General features: G+C 40.5%; 1 protein-coding gene across 1 annotated transcript in view; it reads right to left on the bottom strand.

Moving 5' to 3' along the window:
* Nucleotides 1–27,473, bottom strand: part of KCNH5 (potassium voltage-gated channel subfamily H member 5) — a 2,144,936-nt gene that overhangs the window by 1,692,385 nt on the left and 425,078 nt on the right. Inside the window, 1 exon segment of the mRNA XM_044074556.1 lies at nt 17,278–17,384. Within this exon segment, the coding sequence (XP_043930491.1) occupies nt 17,278–17,384 (107 nt within the window).

Raw genomic sequence — 27,473 nt, 5'->3', positions numbered from 1 at the left:
ACACTAAGAAACTTATCTTAGATAGGAACAAGGTCTGGGCTAAATGGCGAACTACAAAAAGCCTAACTGATAATGTCACTTTTAGACAACAGAGAAATATGACAAAGAAAGCCATCATACAAGATAAAAAGAATTTTTATACTCAGCTTCAGCAATCTTCACCACACCAACCACATAAATTTTGGTCCTCTATCAATAAACTATTATCCCCTGGTAAAGTTGCCACACCAAACCCTTCTGGCTCTGACCCCGACTCCCCCTTACAAACAGCTAATGCCTTCAACACTTTCTTCACTTCAGCCATACTAAACCTAGCTAATCAACAAAACCCTGATACCTCCAAACTATTTACACCTAGCTCTATTCCCCCCCCATTTCACCTTCAACCCATACCTACCTCTCAAATACTGTCCTTACTTTATAAACTAAAACCTACAACCCCCTCTGCTGACCGATTACCAGCTGAATACCTCCAACTAGGTGCAAAAGCCTTAGCATACCCCATCTCTATACTTATTAATAGGACAATTAAAGAAACTTGAATTCCATCAGTCTGGAAAATCTCTTATATTATCCCTCTTTTTAAAGGAGGTGACTCTACTGAGTATTCTAACTACCAATAGCACTACTATCTCCACTTGCAAAAATTATGGAGAAGTGTATCCACAAACAGTTACTAAATCACCTACTAGACCACAAACTCCTGGCTAATTGCCAACATGGGTTTCAACCATACCATAGTACTAGTACAGCCTTACTATCCTTCATTGACTCAATTAACAAAACCGTAACAATAATACTCCTTCTTCAGCATTCTTCAGACCTGTCCAAAGCCTTTGACATGGTAAATCACCAGCTTCTTCTCCATCGTTTAAAATCTTTCTCTCTAGATAATCTTGCCTTATGCTGGTTCACATCTTACCTAGACAACCGCAAACAAGCAGTTCTATGGGACAACCAACTCTCTGATCTTCTCCCCACCACTATAGGAGTCCCTCAGGGCTCTATTTTAGGTCCACTCTTGTTTTCCATTTTCATTAATGAACTTCATCTAGCTACTCCACAAACAACTTGTATTCAATATGCAGATGATACTACCATCATTTGTGCAGCCTCAACACAGTCAGAACTTCACTCTCTCACACAAAAAACCTTCTCAACTATAGAACAATGGTTCTCTAATCATTGCCTTCTCCTTAACCCCAAGAAAACCAAACTCTTGCTTTTTTCACCCACCCACTTGTCTACCTCTATCCATTTCACACTAATATCTGATAATGGAACCATAATCTCTCCTGACCAAACAACAAAACTCTTGGGTATCACTATTGACAATCAATTAAAATTTGACAATCATATTAATCTTACAATAAAATCGACCAACAGAAAACTAGGCTCTCTCTATAGAATCAAATCTTTTCTTACTCCTGAAGCCAAAACTACCATAGCCAGAACTCACTTAATCTCAACCCTTTTATATGCTTCCTCCATATACATAAATCTCTCAACATAATCTTAGCAAACTTACTTCATCATATAATAATATTGCCAGATTTGCAACTGCCTCTCCATATAGAACTCATCATTGTTTAAATGCAGGATGAAGGAATCAAACCCTAAAACTGTATATATATCTTTATTTAACAAGTACCAACAGATACATTCATATATTCACACAGTCGTATATCCATATATACATGCATATGTATATACGTATGTACATACATACATATGCCTACGTGCCTGAAGCCAGATTCCTGCTCTTGCATCTGGTGTACCTGCTGCACCTTATTTAGGCATTTACCCTTTTTATAGTAAGCAGCACATTTTGTGTTTTTTAATTCTCATTCTACTGTTAACATGTCTGTTACATGGTAGTGGTTGCCTTACTTCTTATTTAATCTTAACTTTTATTATACACTGCACATTCTATCACTAACTGTGACTACATATTTTGGCAAAGAAAGGCTGAGATATGTGAAAGGCATAGTGACAGCAATGAAAAATATGAGCCAGGTAGTGCTAAAAAGGATGATGTAACTGTTTCAGGACAAAACAATGAGATAATTAAAGGGTGCATTGGGAAATCCCCAATTTTATTAAAAAGAAACCCACTTGCTTTACCATGATCAGTGTGTGGATCGACATAAAAATATACTGCTTTTCATTAGTAAGTCTTTAACAGACACAGAAGTGTCAGCATGATTTAACAAGTTAATTATTTGAAACCAAATAATGGAAACTACCCCATAGCTTAAAATTAGAAGTTATGTACCTACCATAACGTTCCATGTTGGTTGTCTTCTCTCGCCTTCTTTCTTGCTGGATGGGTTCGGAGCCGATCCTCGGCTCTGACTTGGCACTTCCTAAGCTCGAGAGTCACTTTTACCAGCTCGAGGCAGCCCCATATCCCATGATGCAAGGCGGTAAATACCCAGATCTTGTTTGGAACCTAGAGGGAAAACTACCTAGCATAAAAACTTTCCACTAAGGAAAGAAGAGCAATTAGCCTAAAAAGGCTGTAAGGGGAAACCAGATAACTAAACTAGAACTAACTGGTGCCCAAAAAAAGCAATCTTCCAGAGACAAGGGAGATCAAGATCTGTCCAGGCAAGGGGGCAGGAGGGAGGGTCGCAAGAAAGAAGCAGAGAAGACAACCAACATGGAACGTTATGGTAGGTACATAACTTCTAAATGTTAGGTTGTCAATCTCGCCTTCATTCTTGCTGGATGGGACCGTGTCCCTAGCACCTCTATCCTGGGTGGCTCATTGAACAGACTCTTGAGAACCGAGAACCAAAACTGGCTCTATCCCTGGAGGCCAAATCCAATTTGTAATGAGAAACAAAGGTATGAGGAGTGGCCCAAGTGGCTGCTGCACAAATAGTATCTAAGGGTAGTCTAGCCTGAAAGGCTGTAGAAGTGGCTAAGCCTCTAGTGGAATGTGCCTTTGGTTTTGAGCACAGCTGTTTGCCCCTAAGTTGATAGATTTCGGAAATGGTGGAAGATAGCCATCTAGACAAGGTCACTTTGGAAACAGAGAGGCCTTTCTTATTTTCAGCATAGGAAAGAAAGAGCTGATCAGACTTTCTGAATTGTTTTGTTCTGTCCAAATAATATCTGAGTTGGCGGTGAACATCAAGATAATGTAATTTTTGTTCCAATCTGTTGGAGTAATTGGGAAAAAATACAGGGAGATCAATAGATTGGTTTAAATTTGTTTTTGAAGCAACCTTGGGCAAAAAGGATAGATTAGTTCTCAAGGATACTCTGTCCTTGTGGAAGACCAAATATGGGGGACGAACAGAAAGGGCATGAAGTTCTGACACTCTCCTAGCCGAGGTAATAGCGACAAGGAAGAGTGTCTTCCATGAAAGAAACTTTAGTGAGCATGAAGCAGCTGGCTCAAAGGGAGGAAGAATTAAGGATATCAGCATTAGATTTAGGTCCCATTGAGCAGGAGGACTCCTGATAGGAGGTTTGAGGAGAAAAACACCTTTTAGAAAAGCTCTACAAAGCTTGTGGGACATAATGCTGTGATCTGCAAACCCCACATGAAAGTTCGAGATCGCAGCCAACTGAACTTTGACCATGGAAGATGAAGAACCCGAGTGAAAGATTTCCGCTAGAAAATCCAAAACTGCATGAACAGGGGCAGTAAAGGGATCTATGTTCCTTGATTTCGCCCAAAGGGAGAAGCGTTTCCACTTGCTAGTGTAAATCCTTCTAGTAGAGGATTTAAGGGAAGCCACTATGATATCCCTAACAGGGTTAGAGATCATAGGAAGCCTGGCTAAGGAAGGAAGTGGAGCAACCAAGCTGTGAGGTTGAGTGAAGGAATGGACCGATGCAGCTGACCCGATTGGTGGATCAGAAGATATGGCACTGGGTCCAGATGCCAGGGCTGCGCCAAAAGGTAACGATGGAGGAATGGAAACCAAATTTGTCGAGGCCAATACGGGGCAATGAGAATCATTTTGGCTCTCAAAACGGTAGCTTTCTGGAGTACCTGTGGTATCAATGGAAAGGGAGGAAAGGCATAAAGAAGTCCCTGGGTCCAATCTTGGGTAAGAGCGTCTCTGGGGGGATGGCCCGGAAGTGGGACGAGAGAGAAGAAGGCTGGGTATTTGCTGTTTTGGGGAGTAGCAAAAAGATCGCAACATGGGCGGTCCCACTTCTGAAAAATCTCCTCCATTATAGATTGTTTGAGAGACCACTCGTGAGGCATGAGTATAGCTCTGCTCAATCTGTCCGCTAAAACGTTGGTTTTCCCAGGGATATGCATTGCTACCAGAAACCGATGAGAGGAGATCGCCCATTGCCAAAGTCTGAGAGCCTCTCAACACAAGGGGTAGGATTTGGTTCTGCCCTGCTTGTTGATGTACCACACTACGGACATGTTGTCCGTGTGAACTGCAATTGTTCCCAAGGGAAGAAAGTCGTTGAGGGCTTGTAACGTTAAAAGCACCACTCTCATCTCTAGGACATTTATGTGCAGGTGGTATTCGAACGGTTGCCACGTCCCATGAACCATCCTGCCCTGATAATGACCCCCCCCCACCCGATCAGGGAGGCGTCCGTAGTGACTGTGGCTACTGGGGCCGGGGAAACAAAGGGTCGGCCCTGATGAACCTGGGGAGAAGAAATCCACCAGGATAGGTGGTTTTTGCAAATTTGTGTCACCAGAATTTGGTGACACATGGGAAGTTGTTGGTAGGACCATTGGGTGAACAACATCCATTGAAGGAGACGCATGTAAAAGTGGGCCAAAGGAAGAAGAGTAATGGCAGCTGCCATAAGGCCCAAAACTTTTAGGACCAGTCTGGCTTGCACCTTTTTGCTGGCAAGGATGATCCGCACATGGCTTTGGATATCTAGGATTCTCTGGCTTGTGAGGTTTGCTGACATCCGAACAGTGTCCAAATGTGCGCCTATAAAAGTAATAGACTGGCAGGGCAATAAGAAGGATTTTTCGTAGTTGATCGAAATTCCTAACTGAGTGCAGAGATTTAGGGTGTAATCCCTGGCTTGGAGAAGTTGATGCCTGGTGGTGGCTGAGAGGAGCCAGTCGTTGAGATACGGAAACACCTGGAATCCTTGACGTCTCAGGTGAGCCGTGACCACTGCCATACATTTGGTGAACACTCTGGGGGCTGTAGTGAGACCAAAGGGCAGGGCTCTGAATTGAAAATGACTGGACCCCAGCCGAAAGTGGAGAAACCTTCTGGAGCGTCTGTGGATTTTTATGTGATAGTACGCATCCTGAAGGTCTATTGAGCACATCCAGTTGTCTTTGCCCAGGAAGGGCAAAATCGATTGAAGTGTGACCATCCGAATCTTGTCTTTTCACAGACTTGTTGAGCCTGCTGAGGTCCAATATTGGTCTCCAATCTCCCGTCTTTTTGGGAACCAAAAAGAACCTTGAGTAGATTCCGGGCTCTGGATGGTCTGTTGGAAATGGCTGAATGGCCCTTTTGTGTAGAAGCTTTGATACTTCTAATTTTGTGATTTCCGTTAGACCGGGTGGAACATCTGGAAGGGAATTTTTGTGAGAGAAGGGACTTTCCTCGAAAGGAATCTTGTAACCCTCAGATATGATCGACCGTACCCATTTGTCTTGTGAAAGGGAAAGCCAGGCTTCTGGGTACAGCGATAATCTTCCCCCGACTGCCTCCAAGGATGGACAGTCGGGCAACACCTCAGGGTTGCTGGAAGGGCTCGTCAGAGAGAGGCTCTCTGCTTCCCTGGTTTTGCGGACCCCCTCTGTCTCTAGGGCGGCATCTGTTATTATTACCCCCTCTGCCCCTAGGGGTAAACTGACCACGTGTGTCCGGTGTGACTCCCTGAGATTTACGGAACCACATCTTTCCACCCTTCTGTCCCTTAGGGTAAGGCCTAGAAGGGGTGGAAAAATGGACTCCTACGGCAGAAAGAGTCTTGCCATCTTGCTCACACCTGGTCAACGTATCCTTCACCTGAGGACCAAACAAAGTTGATCCATCGAAGGGAGAGTTTGTGAAGGACGCCTTAAAGGGATCTGCAAAATTACAGAGCCGCATCCAGGACTGACGTCTAAGAGCCACTCCTGTCCCTGCAGCTCTACTCGCTCCATCTGCTGCATACGAAATCAGCCGCATGGAGGAGTTGGTTATGGAGTTAAGGATTCCTAGCTGGGAAGCAATCTTGTCCTGAGCCCCTGCAGCTGTAGGATCCTGTACTACTTCACCTAATTCTTTAAGGATGTCCCTTTGAAGTCTGGTGAAGTGACATAAATAATTCAGTAACGCATGGCAAAGGTCGCTGAGGAAAACATCCACTTACCATACCTGTCCATGGTCCTAGAATCCTTGTTAGGAGGATGGACTGGTACAGAAGGATCTGCAAGTTCCTTCTTGGTGGTGGCCGCCACCACCATGGCATCAACAGGGACACCTTTTGTAAGAAATTGTTTCTCGGAAGGGGCTGTAATAAATTTAGAAGGCCTCCTGGGAACTGGTTCTACAGAATCAGGAGATGCCCACGCCTTCCGAGCTATCACCTCCATGAGGGGGTCGAAAGGCGGAGACACCCAGAAGGTGGAGGGTCGAGATCCGAACGCCTCTAGGTATACCGACTCATCCTCTGAAGGATTAATGGAAGGCCAGTTTCCCCTCTGTTTTAGGAGTTCTAGGATGTCTGAAAATGAGACATCCTCAGAGGGGGATCTAGGGGACCCCTCCGACTCATCTAAGTCGGTATCTGAAGTAGTAGACTCAGGGGAGTCTAGGTGCTTCCTCTTACAGGTCCTCTTACGCGGAGGATCTCCTGATGGATCAGGAGAATCCTCGGAAGAGGGGGTTCTTCCCAATGGGGAAACCTGAGGTGGTGGATCTCTCGGTCCGGGAGCAAGAGAGTGAGAAGAGATATCTACAGGCACCGTAGAGGGAGGAGCTAAGGGGATAGACTGCTGACTGAGCCCAGGGGCCAGCACACTCCTCATCACCTCGGCTCCTCCCAGGGAGATCCGAGAGACCCCGCTCCGAAGAAACAGGGACCCCTGGGCCCACCGAAAGGGAAGGCTCCGAGGCAGATGTCAGGGCCGAGCTCACCAAGGCCGAAGCTCCGAGGGGAACAGCAGGGTCGGACAAGGGTCCGATGCCACTCACCCCCTCGGAGCAGACCAGGGAAGCCCGACCACCGGATCCCTCCAAGGAAGGTCTCGAGGAGGAGATAAGAGTAGAAGCTGAGGGAGCAGAAAGGGGAGGTATCTGCCTCGCAGCCATAGCAGTGACTATTCCCATAGACTCCGGCTCCAAGCTCTGGAGGAGAGTCGAAGGAGGAGCTTGAAGAGGGTGTGGACTAATAGTCGTCTGTTGAGACGGACTATGAAGCATTTGGGCTAGTGCCTGTGATTTTAACAATCTGCTTACCACTCTCTCCAAATCATGGTCTGAAAGCCTGGAAGACCTAGATGATTGGCTCCGATGGCTCCGCTCCGAAAGAAGAGGAGGGGCCGGAGCCGACAGTATTGGCTCCAAAGAGGGAGACCTGAACCGCTTCCTCGACGGAACCATCGGAGCCAAAGAACCCTCGGTTCCAGACGGAGCCGACAACTTCTCGGCTCCAAGTCTAGACAAGGATGTATCGGCTCCGGCCAGAGCCGATACAGGCAAGGAAATAATGGTATCAGAGCCGGTCGGCGCCAATACCGAAGCCTTAGCCACATGGTGATCGGAGCCGGTCGGAGCCGACACCAATGTGGCAGTTAAAGTATCGGCACCGATAGCCATCGGTGCCAAGATTTAGTCAAAATTATATTGGCTCCAGCCGAGCGATCTCGACTCAAAGGAGTCAGAGCCAAGGCCGGAGGCTTAGAAGCAGAAGCCTGGGCCTTGAGGTCTTAGAGGGCTTGCCCAAAGCAGACTTGGCCAGGAGCCTCCGGTTGAGAAGTCCTCTCAAAATTAATTTATTTCTCCTTTCCTGCAGGACTCTCTGGCTGAAAGAGTGACAAATAGCACAGGAGTCCTGCAGGTGGAGAGGTCCCAGGCAGTAGATACAAGAAGTGTGACCGTCTGTCAGAGACATCTTCTGACAGCACGAGTCACACTTGAAGCCTGAGACCCTCTGTTCTTTGGACATAATGCTATCCACAAAACACACACAACTCACACAGTCCCAGAATCAGAAATATTTAACTTAAATGAGTAAAAAATAAACCCACACACACACCCTGACAGGAAGGGATGGGAGGGGATGAAGGCCCGACTAAATAAAAAGAACTAGGGAAATAGTAAAACTAGCTAAAGACCATAAAACTATCTAAAAATGACAAAAAACCTAATAAAAGAGAGAAATTTTAGGAATGGGGTGACTAAAATGTGTATAATAAAACACTTACCAAGAGCTGGTAAAAGGAGTACCTCATCAGCGAAGCGGCAAACGAGATCTGGGTATTTACTGCCTTGCATCATGGGATATGGGGCTGCCTCGAGCTGGTAAAAGTGACTCTCGAGCTTAGCAAGTGCCGAGTCGGAGCCGAGGATCGGCTCCGAACCCATCCAGCAAGAATGAAGGCGAGATTGACAACCTAACATTATAAGGTTAACTTCAACTGAAGCTTGTCAAATGAATTAAGACAAATACTGGAATAAGACTTTGTCCTAATTTATTTTTTAAGAAACACCTTTTTATGGAACAATATACAAAATTTATTTGATACAAAAATTAATTTAGCCATCTGAATTACGCATTAGTTAAGAAATAAGTTTCCAAAAATGTGATAAAGTGTTTCTCAGATAAGCTCTATTAAGCTTTATTCAGAAATGGCTATGGCATGTTCACTGGGATTAGATCTGTGTTTTCAGGTACTATAAACCATGACACGTATCACATGCAGCCAAAGCCTGCAATATATATATATAGACATGAGAAGATGGTTAAGTTGTTAACCTACTGCTTATTCACCTTCATTAGTCATTTGTTAAAGGAAAAAAAAAACAGTAAATGGTACTGGCATTCCATTAAGCCTCATTAGTTTGAACCGAGGGCATTCTGCAGTTAAAAAATTGAATAGGCACAAAATCCTTTTTTATGAGGGAAGGAGGTGGGAGGTAATCAGTGTTGGGACGAGATCTCTAAGCTACCTGTAATGCACAAAGTACAATTCTGTATGTTGAAACCTGTCTTAACTACTTCAATTGGTTTCCCAAATTATCTTTTAAACACATTCCAGACTAACTAAATCTTTTGAGAAGTAGGTAGCTATTAACCATTCTATTCAGTTACCAGTCTAACTAAACATTTACATAAGTGGAGCAACAAAAAGCCTTCCTAGAGGTGTGGATTCTTATGATGTTTTTAAAAACATAGAAACAACACCTCTATTTGTCAATGGTATTATGGTAGAATATTATTAACAGTCATTCCAAGGTTCTTGTAAATTTCTACAACCTAGAGGATTACACTGTTAATTGTACAGGGTACACTGTGATATTCTCTTTATTTGTTTATCCTTCTATTCCTCACCTCAGTCAGCACTATCATCTCTCTTGCTTCCATACCATGCTTTGGTCTCAAAGTACATTTATTGCTCTTTTTTAGTAATCTTGGACATATATGTGCTCCATGGGGGCATCCCAGCTCATTTAAGGTAAAGCCTGTCAGTTACAAATTTCTAGAATCAGGGAACAAAGACTCAGCAGAGCTGTGAGGATGACCATGGAGAGCTGTCACTCTAGGACTGGTGGTCCAGATCCTTATCAATTGGGAAAAGTAATGACAACTGACCTTAATGAAGAACAAACAAATCAAAAGGCTCAAATAAGTGATGTAGCAATAAAGAAAAGCAAGCTCAACTTTGTTAGCTGAGCAGTATTAAGCACCTCCCCACAAGCAAAGCATAAATAATCAAAGTCTGCATGCAAAGCCCTGAATTACAAGGCCATAGCAGTATGAGTGGGTGAGCATCAGATATACTCCAAACCTTCATATAGGTCTAGTCACCAAGTTCAGCAATCACCAATAAACCTAGGCTACTTTGACAGGAGATGTACTTGCAGCAGCATATGCCACTATATCATATGCCTAAAAATCAAGGTTCCCTTTCTTGACCACTAAGGAGCATAAAGAAGTACACCCCCCAGAGAGTAAATTAAAAAATGACATAACAATCAATGGGGACGGGGCAGAAAACCCATACCATAGAACCCGTTTCTTGCTATTCTAAAACTCAAACATGAAAAAGGGAAAATAATTCCTCAGAGAAAAATACAATGCACTACTGGACATATTCTAGAAAGAAAGTACTCCCAAATCTATACTGCTATTATGCAATTATTGATACAGTAAATATTCAAATAAATATAAACTGTTTGGCAAAAGAAGGCCCCTAAAGCATTCTGGATGTTCCACTGATTGTAACCTTTTGAGCAAATTAAATTTAATAAACAGCAAAGTTATACATTCGTGAAAACATATGAAAGTAACAGCAAGTATTCCAAAGTTATCTGTCATCATTGGTAACTCAACACAACTGTAAACAACCTCAATGCTTTGTTCTTAAATGTTAAAGTACCATACCTATTAACCATACTGGAAGAAATAAACCATGTAGCTACAAAACTCAAATCTATTAAATATAACAAAGCTTGAGCCTACTGGCTACATTAAATACATCTGGTAAACAGGAGAGCCCAAAAGAGATGTCCTGAAGGTATGACAGTGTGGCTCTCTAGGTAACTGTCTTATTCACCTATGCTTAAGGTTGCCATTGAGCAACTGTCCATATTCAATCACAGTTTGGATCTATGGATGGGAAACATTAAATTTACCCCAGGACTGCCTCAGGTACTACTAATAGACAGAGATATGATACCATTTATTATGAATTGGGGTTATATAAATTAATTGACCATGGGATGGGTAAGGCCAATCTCTAACCAAATGGGACAACGAGCACAAAAACAGAAACTGGTTAGGCTTAAAAATGGCCTGTAAGGGCAACTAACCTAATAATTACTTATGAAGCTATAAACCTATGTTAACATTTCACGTCTGGCACACTGCTGTGATGAAAAACAGTGACAAACTCTACATATATATGGTATCAGCCACATTTAATTGTATTTACCTGTCAGCCATCAATAAATAAACTACACAACAAAACTCCATAATACTGTATACAATAAAATGTGTCACGGTCACAGCTGGCAAGGGTCCTTGGACCAGCTCACATACCCAGTTACAAATAAATAATTAAAGAAATAAAATCTGTTAATCTGCTACTTAGACAGTAAAGTGAGCTGCACTTTTATTTTTATTGCACTTACCTTATTCTGGACCTTAAAATATATGTCTGAAACTAAGCCCTTGAGGATTCATAAAGAAAACAAGCAACCAAAAACATTTTAGTGGCAGTTCACTGAGTTTAGAGATTCATTGTATTTTCTCGTCAGCTACACTTTAATTTCTTTTTTTTTTACAACTCACATTTATAGGCCTCACACCTGTGATAGGGAGCCAATGTCAATGTACTGGTCATATATGATTATGAAGGGTTAAAACAACACTGGGTCTGCAGATTAGTCAAATAATATACAATAAATAATATGTAAGCAAGTTCTGTAGTCATTTATTGTGTTCTGCAGTCTGATAAGGACTACAACTGGAAAAGAAAATAGGTAAAACATACTCTTTCAAATGGTATTTGGTTAGGGAGGAGAGTGTAAGGGACGGCAAGCTACACCAATCAGAAAAGAATGCCAGCATACTGTAGAAGAAAGAGTAAGCACAATGGGGGTATTAAGAAAAAAGTACAGTGCACCATATTATGCAAAACAGCATGCTGTATAACAATGTGCAGGGGTGATTCAGAAGCACAAGTACCAGAGAAATTGTGCAGTATGCATTACATGCAAATGACTACATGAGGTATTGCAAATGTGTTTCAACATGCTAATGTGAGCCCTTGTGTATGCAAATGATGAAATAAAATATGACGGTGCCATTCAAAATTGTATAAAAGTAGAACAATGAGCCACAGGGATCATCTATTCTGAACAATAGGATTCTCTGGTGTACTACAGTTTCACTTATGTTATGATGCTAATAATAACATAGGCATTAACACAGCAGACTGCATTAGTGGTCAGTTCTAAAGTCAGTGTCCATGATGTTGCACATCATGACCCTCCACATTGCAGATGGGTCTGCCAGTAGCAAACATACCATCAACTCTACAGCCAGGGCAATGTCCACCACGATCTGATGATTATCAGAGGTACCATATGGATATACAGCATTAAGACTGAAGGTATCTTGACTGAAGGATAGTTTGGCACTTTGGAAGTATAAATAGAAACTATACTAAAGCCCCCAATGTTCAAAGACAGCAGAAGGTCAGCATCCATGACCCCATGAATGGACAAGGTGAGCCACTGTACTCAGTATGGCAACAGGTATGAAATATGTCTCAGAACTGTGGGACCCAGAATGTTTGGCCCAGAGGGATGTTCCTGCTTCACAGCAGAGGTGGCCATGGACAGATGGGGCAGTGTATGCCATCTGCATATATGTGGCTTGTGAGTATGCACCTATCATCTTTCACCCTAGCACAGCCATGGTGGGCATTTGTCAACATCTGTACATATGCACCAATGATTATAAAGTGGGCACTACTCTCAGTATGCATGCCTACTCCAGGTCATTATATGCCATGCCACTTTGCATACACTGCAAATGTCCTACAGTCTCTGCCATGATGGCACTTCCTCATGCAGGCCAACAAACACATTCAGCATCTCTTACATGGTGTGTGTGTATTGTTCAGCTGTGCTTGGATCACTGAGCTACACATTTGCAATTTGATGCCAAGGGTGACACTCTGGTTGGGGAATGTCCTAGAGTCAAAGTGGAAATGGTGACCTACATGCTCCTCCCCTATGGTGGATACATGCAACATGAAGAAAGTGTGGCTCACCAACTCCATCTGTGGTGGTGTCTCCTGTATGCTTGGGTAGGGCTAACATAGACAGGGCATCCACAGTTAAACACAGGGGATGCCACAGGCTCATCCTGAACTACACTTTTATCTCAGCTGTAGGAGATGTGTGTGTGTGTGTGTGTGTGTGTGTGTGTGTGTGTGTGTGTGTGTGTGTGTGTGTGTGTGTGTGTGTGTGTGTGTGTGTGTGTGTGTCTGCCCCCCAATGTTAGAGTTGCTGATAGTACCACTGGATCACTGGACTGTGCCATGTGCATGGTGCCATCATTATCATTATCATCATCATCAACCATAGGAGATACACTGACATCATGCTGTGTTGGACCTTCTACCAGTGTAACCTGTAAAAGCAGAATAATAAAATATCTCTGATAGTGTTGGATCATATGAGTCATTCTCACCAACATGACAGACTACTATATGCCAACAATTTCCATGGCCTATGGACATATATATATATCTTGAAGTGGAGGTTAGCATGGTTGCAACCTTAATATACATATATAATAGAACATGCTAGTACTAACCTGGATTGCCACCTAAATACACTTGGGCTGTTTTCACCAGCCCAATTCATATATCCAAACCACCACAAGGCATGAGGGTGGTATCATCTGTCCCAAACAGGAATCCAGGAATTCCTCCACCTCTGTGAGACACCTCTGTGTTGATGGTCTACATTCTTTGGTGGTAGAAATATCCTGTGCCTCGGTTATTGGTATGTAGCATCATATCAGTGACCCTACAATGTACCTGTACAACTATTCTATTATGACTGCTCACAGAACTGATGTCCTGCACAACTCCTTGCTACACCTGGTCATTGAAGACCTTGTCTGTTTTACCCTTTTCAAGGATATGCATGCAGTGTATGCACATTGCTTGTAGCAGCACGCCTGTTGCCACTCTCTCAGTTCCTTTACAAGATGTATATGCCTGTGGATTAAAAATGTTGATCAGTGAGTGTTCATGACTGCACCTTCAAGTCACTAATGTCTCAGTACTCACCCCTGCACTACCCTATTGTGTAACCACTGATCTTTCTATTAATATGCTGTCACTATTCAAATCCTGTACTGTACTGATGGCAGAAAGTGGCACGATAGCACTTAATGCCATTTGCCAGTACTATGCTAACCACACATGGTATGAATTATGCAATCAGGCCTGCTATCTGCAGTAGCATATTTTGCAGTCTGTGTGCCTGTGGAACTGTTGCCCACCCTGCACAGCTGAACAGAACTGTGCCCTGACCTTTTACTTTGTTCCTTGTCAGGAACAGTCCCACCACCAGGACTACTTTGGAAGCCCGAAGTTTCAAAACTTCGAACTTCATATGGTTGAGACTATAAGATCAAAGTTTTGGAACTTCTAACGGTTTAAATGGAGATTGCTGAACACGGCAAAATGGGAAATTTGCCATTCTCTTCACTGTAGTGTGATCTCAGAGTTGGTATATTTAATTATCAGGGGGTGCAGGAAGGCTTGCCCCCCTGCATAAACATAAAAAGAAAACTTGTTTTTATGTTTTTTTTATTGAAATTTCAAACTTTCAGAACTTCATTGTTATGGTCTTGACCATATGAAATTCAAAGTTTTGAAAGTTTGAGCTTCCAAAGTAGATCCCCATGACCACAGCACGACGGTATCTTGTCATGACATGTGCTATGTTACCCTAGACACCTCTGTTCAGTATCTATTCCTGTTGTTTCCTTGCACTCTTGTTTACACACTGCCATCCTGCAGTCCGGTACCAGTAGTCCTGCCTGCTGTCTGTTTGTCTATATGGCAACACATGCCTTTATCCACTACATTCTAATTACTAAGATGCTTATCATACCACAGTCTCATACAGTAAGGGGACAGCTCTTTTTCTTACACAAAAACAAGCCTCATAGTGCAGTTGTTGCATCTTTCGGCTTTTCCCGGTTAGGGGTCGCCACAGTAGAACTCTGGTCCGCTAATGATTGGCAGTAGATTTTTACATGCAGAGTTGCTGGCCCTGACGCACAACCTTCAACTAAGGTATGCCCATTCATGCATGTCTCCACACAGAAGACGCTCTAGCTGAGAATCGAACAGGACAATGTCTTACTGTGAGGCGACAACGCTACCGCAGCACCACCACCACAGTTAAGCCTCATAGTGCAGTAATTATGTTATTATGATGATTTAGTATGATTTTAACTAAACAGCTGCTATACCATGGTGCATTTTTAGCCACAGTCAATGCAATCATATTTATTCCTGCCTATGCCCAGGCAGGAAGGTCATGCACAGTGTATAATTGCATGAACACTATGAGGTTTGTCGTGCTGCCTGTCAGTACTGGTGATAAGTTACATCACAAAACCATGCAGCCCAGCAGTGCACATCCTGTGGTATTCAATACTTGTAGCCATGTGCACCGTACTATTTTCTTCTTCATTCTTACCTACAGAGTGGACATGGCCCCTTCAAGTGTTGACTTCAGCAGGGATATCACCATGTGCAGCCAAGAATTTAAACCTTCCTTAATCTGCAGCACAGGGGCTAGGAGCACTTGCTGGGTCATTATGATGGCCCCTCTATAAAACTGATCCCTGGCACCAGCTCGACATGGAATTGAATGATGCAACTGACACCACCCACTCTGATCAGCAGTGCAGGCACAAATATAGTGGCCTACAGAGACACCATCCAAACCTGTTTCTCCAGAAGGAGGCACAGAAGAGTGACAAAACTTTATATTGTAAATAATAACATAGTTGGTTTAACACTGTATTTCGACAACCATCTGCTACTGTAATTTCCTTTTATTGTCAGGGATATGTGGTACTGATTACTGTATGTTTTATATCAGCTGAGGAGATAGAATTTACTGAAGTAGCCTGTCAAAGGAGAAGTGTCAGGCTGTGCAGGTGTCAAGGGATGTGTAGTTTAAAGCTGTCTGTACAGTAATACTGAAATAAATTGACATAAATGTGTATTAATCTATTGTATTTGCTTCTCTGTTGCTTTTTGTTTTTTTTTTACTTCCTACAAGGTAAGCCATAGTGCAGGTTGAAGTGAGGTGGCAATAACCTATGTCTACATTGGCCACTATACCTGCTGTTAGGTCACAGGCAGTCCCTAGACCTAGTTATCTATAGGTTGAAAAAGGTCAGCATGTAGAAGCTGACCTGGAGGAATTGCTAGTGGCCTCCACAGCCACATCTCAGGAGGATGGCAAATGGTCCTTATCTGACAGTAGTCTAAAGGGTTCCCTGGGACTCCAGTTGGCAAGTGCAGTGACTAGTAAGGACCAAGGCAGGTGTGGAGCCTGCAGCATCTCCTTCCATGGTTGACAAAGTTGCATTGCTGGCTAGGCCCATTCAGTGGGTCAGAAGAAGCTGCTCCCTTCCATGATATCAGCAATGAAGGTGACTGACATCTGAGTAGGTTAACCTCTAATCTAGTCATCCAGGCTCTGAGTGCCTCATCCCATTACATATCATGGTGGTCCCCTTCCTTATGCCAGTCCTCATCCCCAGCTGTCTGCCCTTAGTCAGTCTGGATCTCGCCATTGTTGAACAAATACTTGTTTCAATATCTTCCCTTTCAATCTCTATCTGCTCTGTATATTTATTTGCCTGCTTCCTTTCCTGTATACCACCATTCATCCTTACATTTGTTCTTTGCTACTTTCCTCCCTCCTCCCTTCATAAAAAGAATAAAAAATGGAAACCATCCCACAAAAAAAAAATGCCCTTCTTCCCCTAACCATCTATCCTTTCATGTTGGCCTTCTATGTGTTTTTTTGCTTACTCTTCCCCATTTCTAACTTTACCAGCTCCCCCTTTATTTCTCCTAATTATATGATAAAAGGACTTGGCACCTTGTTGTAGCTATCTTGCTTGGGCTACTCTAAATGCCCTTGTTGCAACTATGCGGTGCTTAGTTAAATGTGTGAATGCACATCCACCTCCTTGAGGCTTTCACTTTAGTCATGCAACCACCCATTGTGTGTCCACTCCAGAAATACTGTTACTACCGTTATCACAGCTGTGATGTTTTACTTTGCAGTCCTTTCCTTGGAAATCATGCATGCAGAATTAGCACTGGGCCATGCAACTCTAAACTCTCTGCTTTATATAGCACAGTGTGGTGATATTATCATTCTTTCTGAATACCCCCAACATTTTTTGTTTTGTGTTTCATGTGTTCTAAATATATAACAAACCTCATAACCTTAAAGCAGAATAGCAATATTTAACACAAATCCCTTCAAAGCACAGTTAAAACAGTAACAGCAATTCTTTCATTTAAAACAATATACATACTGTTTTTCTTGTAAAGAAGAACTTCAAAACAGTTCATTTCGTAATTGTCAAATGTCTGTCTGACTTTTTCAATAGTCTTCTTGTCTGTCAGTTCACCATACATAAAACTAGAAATTGAAATAAAGAACTTTTAATTTAAAGAACATCAGGAGGAAGTTCAAGTTTTCACAGTTTAAAATTCATCATTATTAACGTTACCAGGCAGATTTTATACAGTACATTCATACATTTTTCAAAGTAGGCAGTTACGTTACCATGAGTTAATCCTTTCTACTGTACAACAGAATACACTGAATAAAATCAACATTTACAATAGTTCGCTCTGACTTCCTCAAAGTGCAACATCAATAACAATCAAATGCAGAATTATGAATTCAGATTTCACCTAAAAGAATTCCTTTTCTCCAAAGTGTTGTGACCTCAGAGTGGGAATGTATAAGTGAAGACTGTAGGGGCACAGCTCCTCATAATGAGGATACAGGGACTTGCACTAACCCCTCAAAAAAAAAATCTCCTTTTTGCCTTTATTAGATTAAATCCATATTAGTAAAACTCAACCCCCAACAAAGAAAATAATGGTTATTCTACAATCCGGCGATCTATATCAGAAACATTTACAACATACTGCACTTTACATATTTTGTTTTATAAGCATAACAACAGATAAAATGTATCTAAATTACTTAAAAGTGCAATGACAGTCACTTCCCTTGTCATCACTCAGACATGAATAAGTCTATGCACATATTTTCTTATTTCAGACAGTGTTAACCATCTCTCCATTACAAAAGAACAAAAGTCAGAAAAAAATAATTCCAGTTTAGTAAATTATCTGAAGAAATACACATCACAATATGAAAAATAAATCCTTTGAATGATGTAGTTAGAATCCAGTGTTTTTGGTATAAAATGGCGATTGTGCTACAGGATTAGATCTAATGTATTTCTAGTCATGCCTATACCTATAGCAGCAATCAAGCAATATCAAAATGTCACTGACATCCAGATCTTCATATACTTTTTATTCAGTTGGAGTTCATTCCAAAAATGTCATTTAATTTTGCATTTACTGTAAAACCCAAGAAAACTCAACAAGCAGACATCACGCACGAAACTAGCTGTACTGGTTTATCTATGATGACAGTATTATCTGAGATTGAAAGAAAGCCCAGGTGATCATCCACCTATGTCTCTAAGTACACTGCAAGATTTAGTGGAGTAGAACTTAACAAATATTAAATTATGACCCCTAGTAAAGAAGAGCAACTACATTACAAGATTTAGTGGCATAGAAATCAACAGCTCTTAAAATACCATATGCACTATTTGTATTAATGTATTTCTTAACTCATTGCATGCTACTTAGTCTTCCAGCTGCATCTGCAGTTAATTCTAATGATCCCTTTAGGCATCAAATATTGTGTGTTCATATTTGCAGCAATAATTCCAACACCATGCTATGTACAAGGTTTTAAAATATTTCATCTTAAATTTTGCACAATAGTAAATTCAACTGCATTAATATTTGACCTCTGTCTTGTCCAAGTAAATAGATATTAACTACTGTTCTATGATATTAATTTTATATAGATACAGTTTTCACATTTTCTAACTATCTCAATAGCCAAGTAACAAAGCTCTTGGCTAGATGAATAAAATGCTGCTGACAGTATGTGTGTAACTTGAGTGGTTGCTGAGATATTGTAAGTCATTTATAAAATATTACAAATGTAATAGTTACTGTGTTTACTGTGACTTATAAAATGTGGTTTAAGACCTATAACCTAAAGAATACTACCACTATAAAAATAGTTTGTGCTAAAGAGTTTGGCATTCATACTTCTTACATAATCCTTACGGTTCTAGAGATATGAACATTTATTTGAAATATGAGGACATAATTCAGTTCTATGAAAAGGCTTAGGCTCCGTCCATTGGAAGTTATAGTGCAAACATCCTGAGCTTCATTAGAGTGAATGAGTTAACAAGGCACATGAATTGGTCCTTCTCAGATCCTTTTCAGCCAAGGCCTGGGCCATAAAGGCAAGGATGAATGCAGCAAATATCTATCTAGCTAGCTATACATCTTTGAATAATTTAGACAGTTAATCGGCTAGCACTTCTTGGAGAATAAACTAGAGTACCATGAGAAAACCCACACTAGGAGTCCGAATGGAGAGATGACAAATCAAAAGGCAAAGGAGAGTAGCATTGCTGGAACTGAATTAATCCTCTAGTCGTGGTGAGTACCTTCACAAGGTGGACCCTGTTTTTCTACAAAATCTCACCAAGATGACACTGATATATAGATGCTATTTTGTATAGTATAAATCATAGACAGAAACAGGGGGCGGCCGCGGTGGTGCAACAGCAGTTAGCATTGTTGCCTCACAGCAAGAGGTTCGATCCTTGGCTGGGGTGCCTTCTGTGCGGAGTCTGCATGTCCTCCCTGTGGTCATGTGTGTTTCCTCCTGGTGCTCCTGTTTATGCCTACATCCCAAAGACATGCTGTAGGTGGACTGCACACTCTAAATTGGCCTTAGGCATGAGTGTGTGCATGTGTGTGCCTTCTGTGGAAGGTTGGGTGCCGGGCTGGCAACTCGACACCGTAAAACTCCACTGCCAGTCATGAGTAGACAGGTGATCCGCTGTGGTGACCCCTAACTGGGAAAAGCCAAAAGAAGAAGAAGATATCATGGGTAGAAATAGGTTAAAAATAAAAAAGATAGCTGGGTGCACAAGACTCAGGATAAAAAAGTGTCCAATCTCGGTAGGCACACTGGTGCCGGGAATAGAAAAATTGACAGTGTATAATCCTCAAGACATGAAAACATTCCTACAATGGGGTTAGGCCAGGCCCAGGGAGAGGATGGTCCCACTGTTGTAGAAGGAAGTAGTAGTCCACAAAAATCACTAAAACTGACAGGCCAAAAAGAGCCATAAAAACAACAGAGTGGACTATTGAGGATAAGAAAGCAATTATGTATTGTTACTATTATGCAAGAAGCCCATAATTTCCAGACAGAAGGTATACAAACAAATTAAGTGAAATTAGAGGAAAGAAAAACACTTGCACAAAAAAAATGTCAGAAGCTTCAAATAAAAATTATATAGTCCAAGAAACCTTGGGGCATTTGGAAAAATAAGCGACTGAGGAAGTGCAAAAATATAAAGAACAGAATATAGACATTTTTAAAAGGTATAAAAAAGAAATATGGATATTGGAAAGAACGAGAGATCTGATATGGTGCAATACTGACACAATGGAAAAAGCCAAATTAATCATTACAAAAGAGCAGCCCCAAAGATATTTGAAGAAAAATATAGGCAAAGACATCCAGATATAGAAAATTTCACAATAAAAATATAAGATCACAAAGAGGGAACATAGAATAGAAGATTATTAATTAGAAGTTAAAAAATAGAATTTGAAGTTACAGAATGCCTGTAAAGTGAAGAATTTAGTGTAGAAAATCAAACAGGTTATATCACAGCATGATGGAACAAGTACTTCTCCATGTAAGGAGAAACAGAAGAAACAGGAGACATCTGAAGAAGAAATAGGGACATGGGAAAGAAAAAGAGATTTAATATGGTGCAATATTTATGCAAAGGAGAAAGCAAAACTAACCAATACAAATAGAGCAGCACCAAAGATATCTGAAGAGAAAAACAGGCAAAGGCATCCAGATATGGAAATCTTACAATACAAAAAAAAATAAGAAAACAAAGAGTAAAATTAAAAAAGAGAATTAGTAATGGAGAAGTTAAAGAAAAAGAAACTCAGGTCCTGCAAAGTGAAGGATTTAGTGTAGAAACTCTATCTCTGATAACATAACAGGATAGAGCAATGAATCCCCAAATTAAGGAGAAACCAGTGGAGTGGGAAACATCTGATCAGCTGCCATATGAAGATACTTTGGAACCTTCCATGGGAAACCAGTACAAAAGTTCAGCTGGAGTTACACAGCAAGGGAAGGAGCAGGAAACCGTGGCAACTCTAACGCAGTCAATGTTGTAGAGTGATAGGCCAGTGAGTCCCCTTATGAAAGAGCAACAGACAACACAGAATGAAACTGAAGAGAATGTGGCACAGGAAGTTGATCTGGAACTTTCTACAGAATGCCCACAGGAAATGGAGAACAAAGAATGTGCCCTCAGTTTAGAAGAAAATGATCAAAGAGAAGAGTTGCTTGATTTAATAGAGATGGACAGACATTTTACAAGCAATGAAAGAAACAAACTACAGAAAGTCAATACAATTCTAAAAGTTACAAGTTTGATAAAACAAATTAACACAATAATTAGGACTGTTCATAAAGATTTATGTGATATAACAGAAGTAAATAGGATATATTACTGTGCAGATAAATTAATAACAGATAATCTCTTGCCACAAAAGGACAAGGTAGGGGAGAAATCAAATGCCATCATGGAAGTATCAAATAGAGAAAACTATAAAGCAATTAGGGCAAGAGGTGTCACTGTTAGAAGAGTATAGAAATGGGAACAGATCAACAAAAATACTCAGAAAGATAGATGTGATAAAATGAATGCGTAGTGTCAGAACAGATCAGGATCTACCTTCCACTATTGCAAATAATAAACTAAAAATATCAGCACAGGCAGAAAATCTTAGAAGATAAACATAAAAGAAAAGTACAAAATAAACAATTCATTCATGACTCAAAAATAGTTTTACAGAGAACTGTGAAACAAGGCAAAAGGAACTGAAACACCACCAAAAAATAAGAAATAGATACATTTTGGATAAATATCTCTAAAGATCCTGTCAAACATGATAAAGATGCTAAATGGATAGAAGACGTAAAGAAAGAATAAGAAGTTCAAATGTTCAGGATATGAAATGGGATGAAATAGCAGCCAGAGAGATTCAAAAAAAGTAAAGAAAAGCTCCTAATTGGAAAACTCCAGGCCCAGATGCAGTACCTAACTTATAAAGTATTAACATTTTTACATGAAGATTTAGCCATGAGTAAGAACTATTTATATGGGCACCCCAAACAGAAACCAACCTGCAAGCTATCTTAAAAAAATAAAGATCAATAACTTGCCTTCCGACGATGTATAAACCATATACTAGAATTAATGCAGACAGAGTTTATAATCATTTAGAAGAACACTCAATCATGGCAATAGAACAAAAAGATAAAAGAATGTCATATGGATCAAAGGATCATTTGTTGTTAAATGAAGTCATAATGGAAAACTGTAAAAAGGGGAAGAATCTAAGTATGGCATGCAAAGACTACACAAAAGCAGTTGATAATATTCCACATTCATGGATAAAAGAATGCTTAAAACTGTATAACATACACCCTATACTGATTGATTACATTACAGCAACCACAAAACAGTGGCAAACCACCTTGCAGTTAAGCCATGATAAAGGACAAATTATTACTCCAGGGATAACATTTCAAAGGGGGATACTCCAGGGTGACTCGCTGTCACTGTTGGTCTTTTAACTTGTCCTTAATCCATTAAGCTGTCTACTTAACAGATTAGTTCATGGCTACAATTTCGCTCACAGAAAACAACAAAGTGTAATGACGTCTCACCTTCTTTTTGTGGATGATATAAAACTTTTTCAGATGATAAAAGAATATCATTTAGTCTTGATAACTGTGCAAAAACAACATTTAAAGCAGGGAAGTTGCAGCACCAAGAAAATATCAGCTTGGGGCAGGAATGTGATATAAAAAAAACTTGAGCAAGAGGGAGTGTATCAATATTTGAGAATTGATGAAGGATCAAGAATAAAACAAGAACAAATGTGAATAAAACTTAGTAAGGAATGGTTTAGAACACTAAAATTAATACTGAAAACAGCACTGACACCAAGGAATAAAGCTATAAATCAATTTGCTCTTCCTGTCCTAACTTACACTTTTAGAGTGATTGACTGGCCCAGAAGATGTTGCATTGGTTGACAGGAAAACAAAAAAGATGCTTCATGCTCATCAAATGATTTATAAAAATCAGTGTATACCAAGACCATATATTCCCCATTCTGGAGGAGGTATGGGCTTCTTTGAAATTGATTACATGCATAGATCTGTAATCATGGGAATGCATATTTATCTGCTGACCTCACAAGACCCAAATATAGTGAAAGTTTTAAAACACAAGGAATAAGTCTAAGATGACTTCCATGCCTAGTTTAGCAGAAACATATCAGTGTCAAGCGGGAATGGAATCAAACCAGAGGTAGACAAAAATCAGGTAGCAAATGAATGTGCCAAAAAACAAAAGAAAGAATACAAGGTGAAGGATCAGAGGAGAAGGCAAGAAATGTGGAAAATACATAAATACAGTTGCAAGTATAGAAAACTTTTGGAATGACCTTATGATTATTATTTATTTATATTTTATTTTATTTGACATTTGTTGACTGGTTTAGTCTGAGCCAAAGCCTTTTTTCAGCACAGGCCCAGGTAGAAAAGCTCCACAATTACAGAGATTAAGTACAGGGACATGTATTAAAACAAGTATAAAAACAAGCACAGTTACATCAGAAATTAAAAGTGAGGTAACATAATACGTAGTAACTGATTAACAACCCTGGAGAGTATATATATTTCAAACATCATTCAAAATAAGCTGTAAAATCTTTTCAGTGGATTTGACTTGAGTTAAAAAGTAAATTGTGCAGAACACCAGCTGTTCAAAAGGGATAACATTTAATTGTAGAATATTAGTGAAGTAGAAGAAGGGTAGGGAGTTAGGTGGGAGGGAGGTAATTACTATGGGGAGAATCATTCAGGGGGGAGTTACAGTGACAGATCCATGACTTGTTTAGGTAGTTTTTGATTGCAGTTTTGAATTTTTGTGGATGATTGATATTTCTGATATCTAGAGGAAGTTTATTCCAGAATTGGGCTGGGGGATAGCTGTATAGATTTTGCCCTTTTTGTGTTTTTGGCATGTAGATTTGGAGAAGATTTTGTTCAGAGCTTCTTACAGACCTAGGAGGGGAGTAAAGGGAGATAACAGAGGTAATGTTTGGACAGAAGAAGGGCATATATAAAATAGAGTGTACCATTTGAAGTTGAGAAAGAAGCAGATGGTGAGGAAGTTCTGGCCAGTTTAACCTTCTAAGAGCAAGGCAGTGATATGTGGTAGGAATGATCTGATGTGAATCTAGCAACTTTATTGCATGTGGATTCAAGTTTTGTTAGGAGAGTGGTTTGAAGGTTAGTAAGGATTTGTGAGCCACAGAATAGGGTGGGGAGGAGACAGGCATGGGACAGGGAGATTTTTGCTTTACTGGTTAAAAATTATTTGTTCCTGTAAAGTAGACCAAGGTTTTATTGGGTTTTCTTAATGTTATTTAGGACGTGCAGATTGAATTTGAGGTGGTCATCAATAATGACCCCTAGTAGTTTGGTGTGCGATTTGACAGAGACGGGGGTGTTATTGAGGGAGTAGATAGAGAAGGAGGATTTAAGATGGTTCATTGTTTTACGGATAAAAAGTAGGAGCTTAGTCTTTTCGGGATTTAGAATTAGCTGGTTCTGAGTGAGCCATTTTTCAATGGCTAAGAATGATTTTGGTGTTATTGTATTAAGGTCAGTGAGAGAATCGGCTACGGTTGACTGTGGGCAAGATGTATGCAGTAGATTGGTTAAGATGTTAAACAGTAAAGGGCCAAGGATTGATCCTTGGGGTACACCTGTCTTGACTGGTAGAGCAGGAGAATTTGCGGAGAGCCATTTAACTGACTGAAGTTGATCATGAAGGTAACTAGCAAACAAGGAGATAGTGGAAGTGGAGAGGTTCAGTTCTGAGAGTTTGTTAAGGAGGAGGGGGTGGGAGACCATGTTGAATGCCTTTGAGAGATCAAGAAATAGGCAGGAAACAAGTTTATTATGGTCTCTGCTATGGGAAATGGTGTTTATGAAGGAAATGAGACTGGTGGAGGTGCTATGTCTAGATCAAAAACCATGTTGATTGGGGGTGAGTAGGAAGTGAAGGATTTCTTTCTGTACACATTTCTCAAGAATTTTAGACAGGGGGGATAGAATTGCAATGGGCCTGAAGTTAGCAAGTTCTGAGGAGTTACCTCCTTTGTGGATAGGTGAGGTAAAGAAATGTTTCCAGATAGTAGGTACTCTAGATTCAATAACTGATTGGTTACTGAGGATGGAGATGGGGAGGGCAACAGAGTTAGCTGATTTTTGGAGAAAGAGTGGTGGTAGATTATCAACAGAGGAGAGCAGGGTTTAAGCTTTAGGAGTAATGATTTAATCTAATTGATGGATACTGTTTTCAGGGAGAAGGCAGGAGAGGAGTAGAAGGAAGTGGGAGGGGTGGTGGGGGGATCAGAGTTTGTGTCGGAGTCGGTTTGAAGAGTCAATTTGCTGATGGTATCAATGAAGTAAGAGTTGAAATTAGTGGCCGTTTCTACTGGTGAGTTATTAGGGCATGATTGGGGGGATGAGGGGTTACCAGGATGAAGAACTTGGTTGATGGTGTGGCAAAATGTATTTGCGTTTGTAAAGTTAGAGTTTTAAGAATTATTACAGAAGCTGATCCTGTCATTATAGATGGATTTTTAGTAAGGTTGCAAAGTTCTTTATAATGTTGGAGTGGGAGGGGAGTTTAGTTTTTGATCATATTCTCCAAGATTTATCTCCTTTTGCATTAAAGAGCAGGTGGAGAGTGTAAGGCAGGGGGATATAATAGTGTTCACTCTCACAGTTCGTAAGGGAGCAATGGAGTTGAAAATGTTGAGGAATATGGAATTACATTTTTGGACAGCATCATCCAGGGGTAGGTATTTAAGGAAGGACTAGTTAACAGCCGACAGATGGTTGTTAAGTGTATTAGAGTCAAAGTTGGTCAGTTTATGACAAGCCATGAACTTATGTGGTCTATTATGGAGTAGAGAGAATCTGAGTACTTTAACTGGGCAGTGGTCACTGAGAGTATCTGGCAGAGTCGCTGGGAAGTGGTATTTATGGGGGTGGGAGACTAGAATCCAGTCTAAAAGAGAAGTAGAATTAGAAAATCTGTTAAGAGTGGGTAATAGTGGAGATTTATTGGGAGAAGCCATGAAGGTTAATATAGGTGCTGGGAGCATATGAGGAGAGGACTAGCCAATTGATGTTGACGTTGCCTAAGACGATGCTTTCTTTAGGTAGGTATTGAGTAAGTAAGGACAGGATATTTTCTAGTATAGCTATATTGTCACCAGGGGTTATGTAAATTGAAGCTATGGAGAAGACATTGATCAGGATTGAAAACAGGAATGGTTAAGGAGAGATTAATTTAAACCAAAGGATGAAAGGTTAATATTGGCAGCCCAAGATAGTGGACTACATACACATTGTTTTACAAAGTCCATTGAATATGTGGGAGAAACAAATGTCAGTTTTGTAAAACAGAACTGGAAACAGTTGCACTTATATTCCTGGTTATGATATACTAATGACAGAAGGACAGTATACTGAAAGGCATAATAATGTAGCAAGACTGTTACATTGGGGATTGTGCAAACATTATAATACTGAAGTAGCTGAAAAAAATTGGAAACAATAGCCACAAAGCATCAAAGCATTATAGAAAATGATAAAGGCTATATCACATGGGATCACCCATTACCAACAGTTCAAAAAATAGATGTGAGAAAACCACATATAGTAGTCCATGAAAAGAATACAAACGTAGCATTGATAATTAAAATTGCTGCACCCAGTGACTACAATCTCTTACAAACAGAGAGACACAAAGTCATAAAATACCAGGATTTGTAGTCAGAAATGAGGGCAATGTGGAAAAAGGATACCTAGACTGTTCCAATAGTAGTAGGAGCAAATGTCCTTATAAAAAAGAATTTACAATCATACTTAGATATGTTACAGATATATGTAACTCCATATGAATTGCAGGAGTCATTACTGGACACATTGCAGGTGCTACAAAGAGCACTTCTGGCTAACATCAAAGATTGAAACAATACTAAATTCATGAATTTTAATCATATTTAGGAATAGGGTCCATTCCCGTCATGGTATTAGAAACCCAAAAGACTTGGAGAAGATAAAAAGGCACAAGGGGAGCATGAAAACCTCCATACATACAATAGCCAGACTTGAATTTCAATCCATGAAACTGTGAAACAAAGGTATACCACTGAGCCATTATGCTGGCTTATATGTAGCTAGAGAGGC

The sequence above is a fragment of the Protopterus annectens genome, chromosome 6.part0 (assembly GCF_019279795.1).
Source record: "Protopterus annectens isolate FY-2018-M chromosome 6.part0, PAN1.0, whole genome shotgun sequence".
NCBI lineage: Eukaryota > Metazoa > Chordata > Ceratodontiformes > Protopteridae > Protopterus > Protopterus annectens.
The sequence above is the reverse complement of the archived record's forward strand: the minus strand, read 5'-3'. Positions and strand labels throughout refer to the sequence as shown.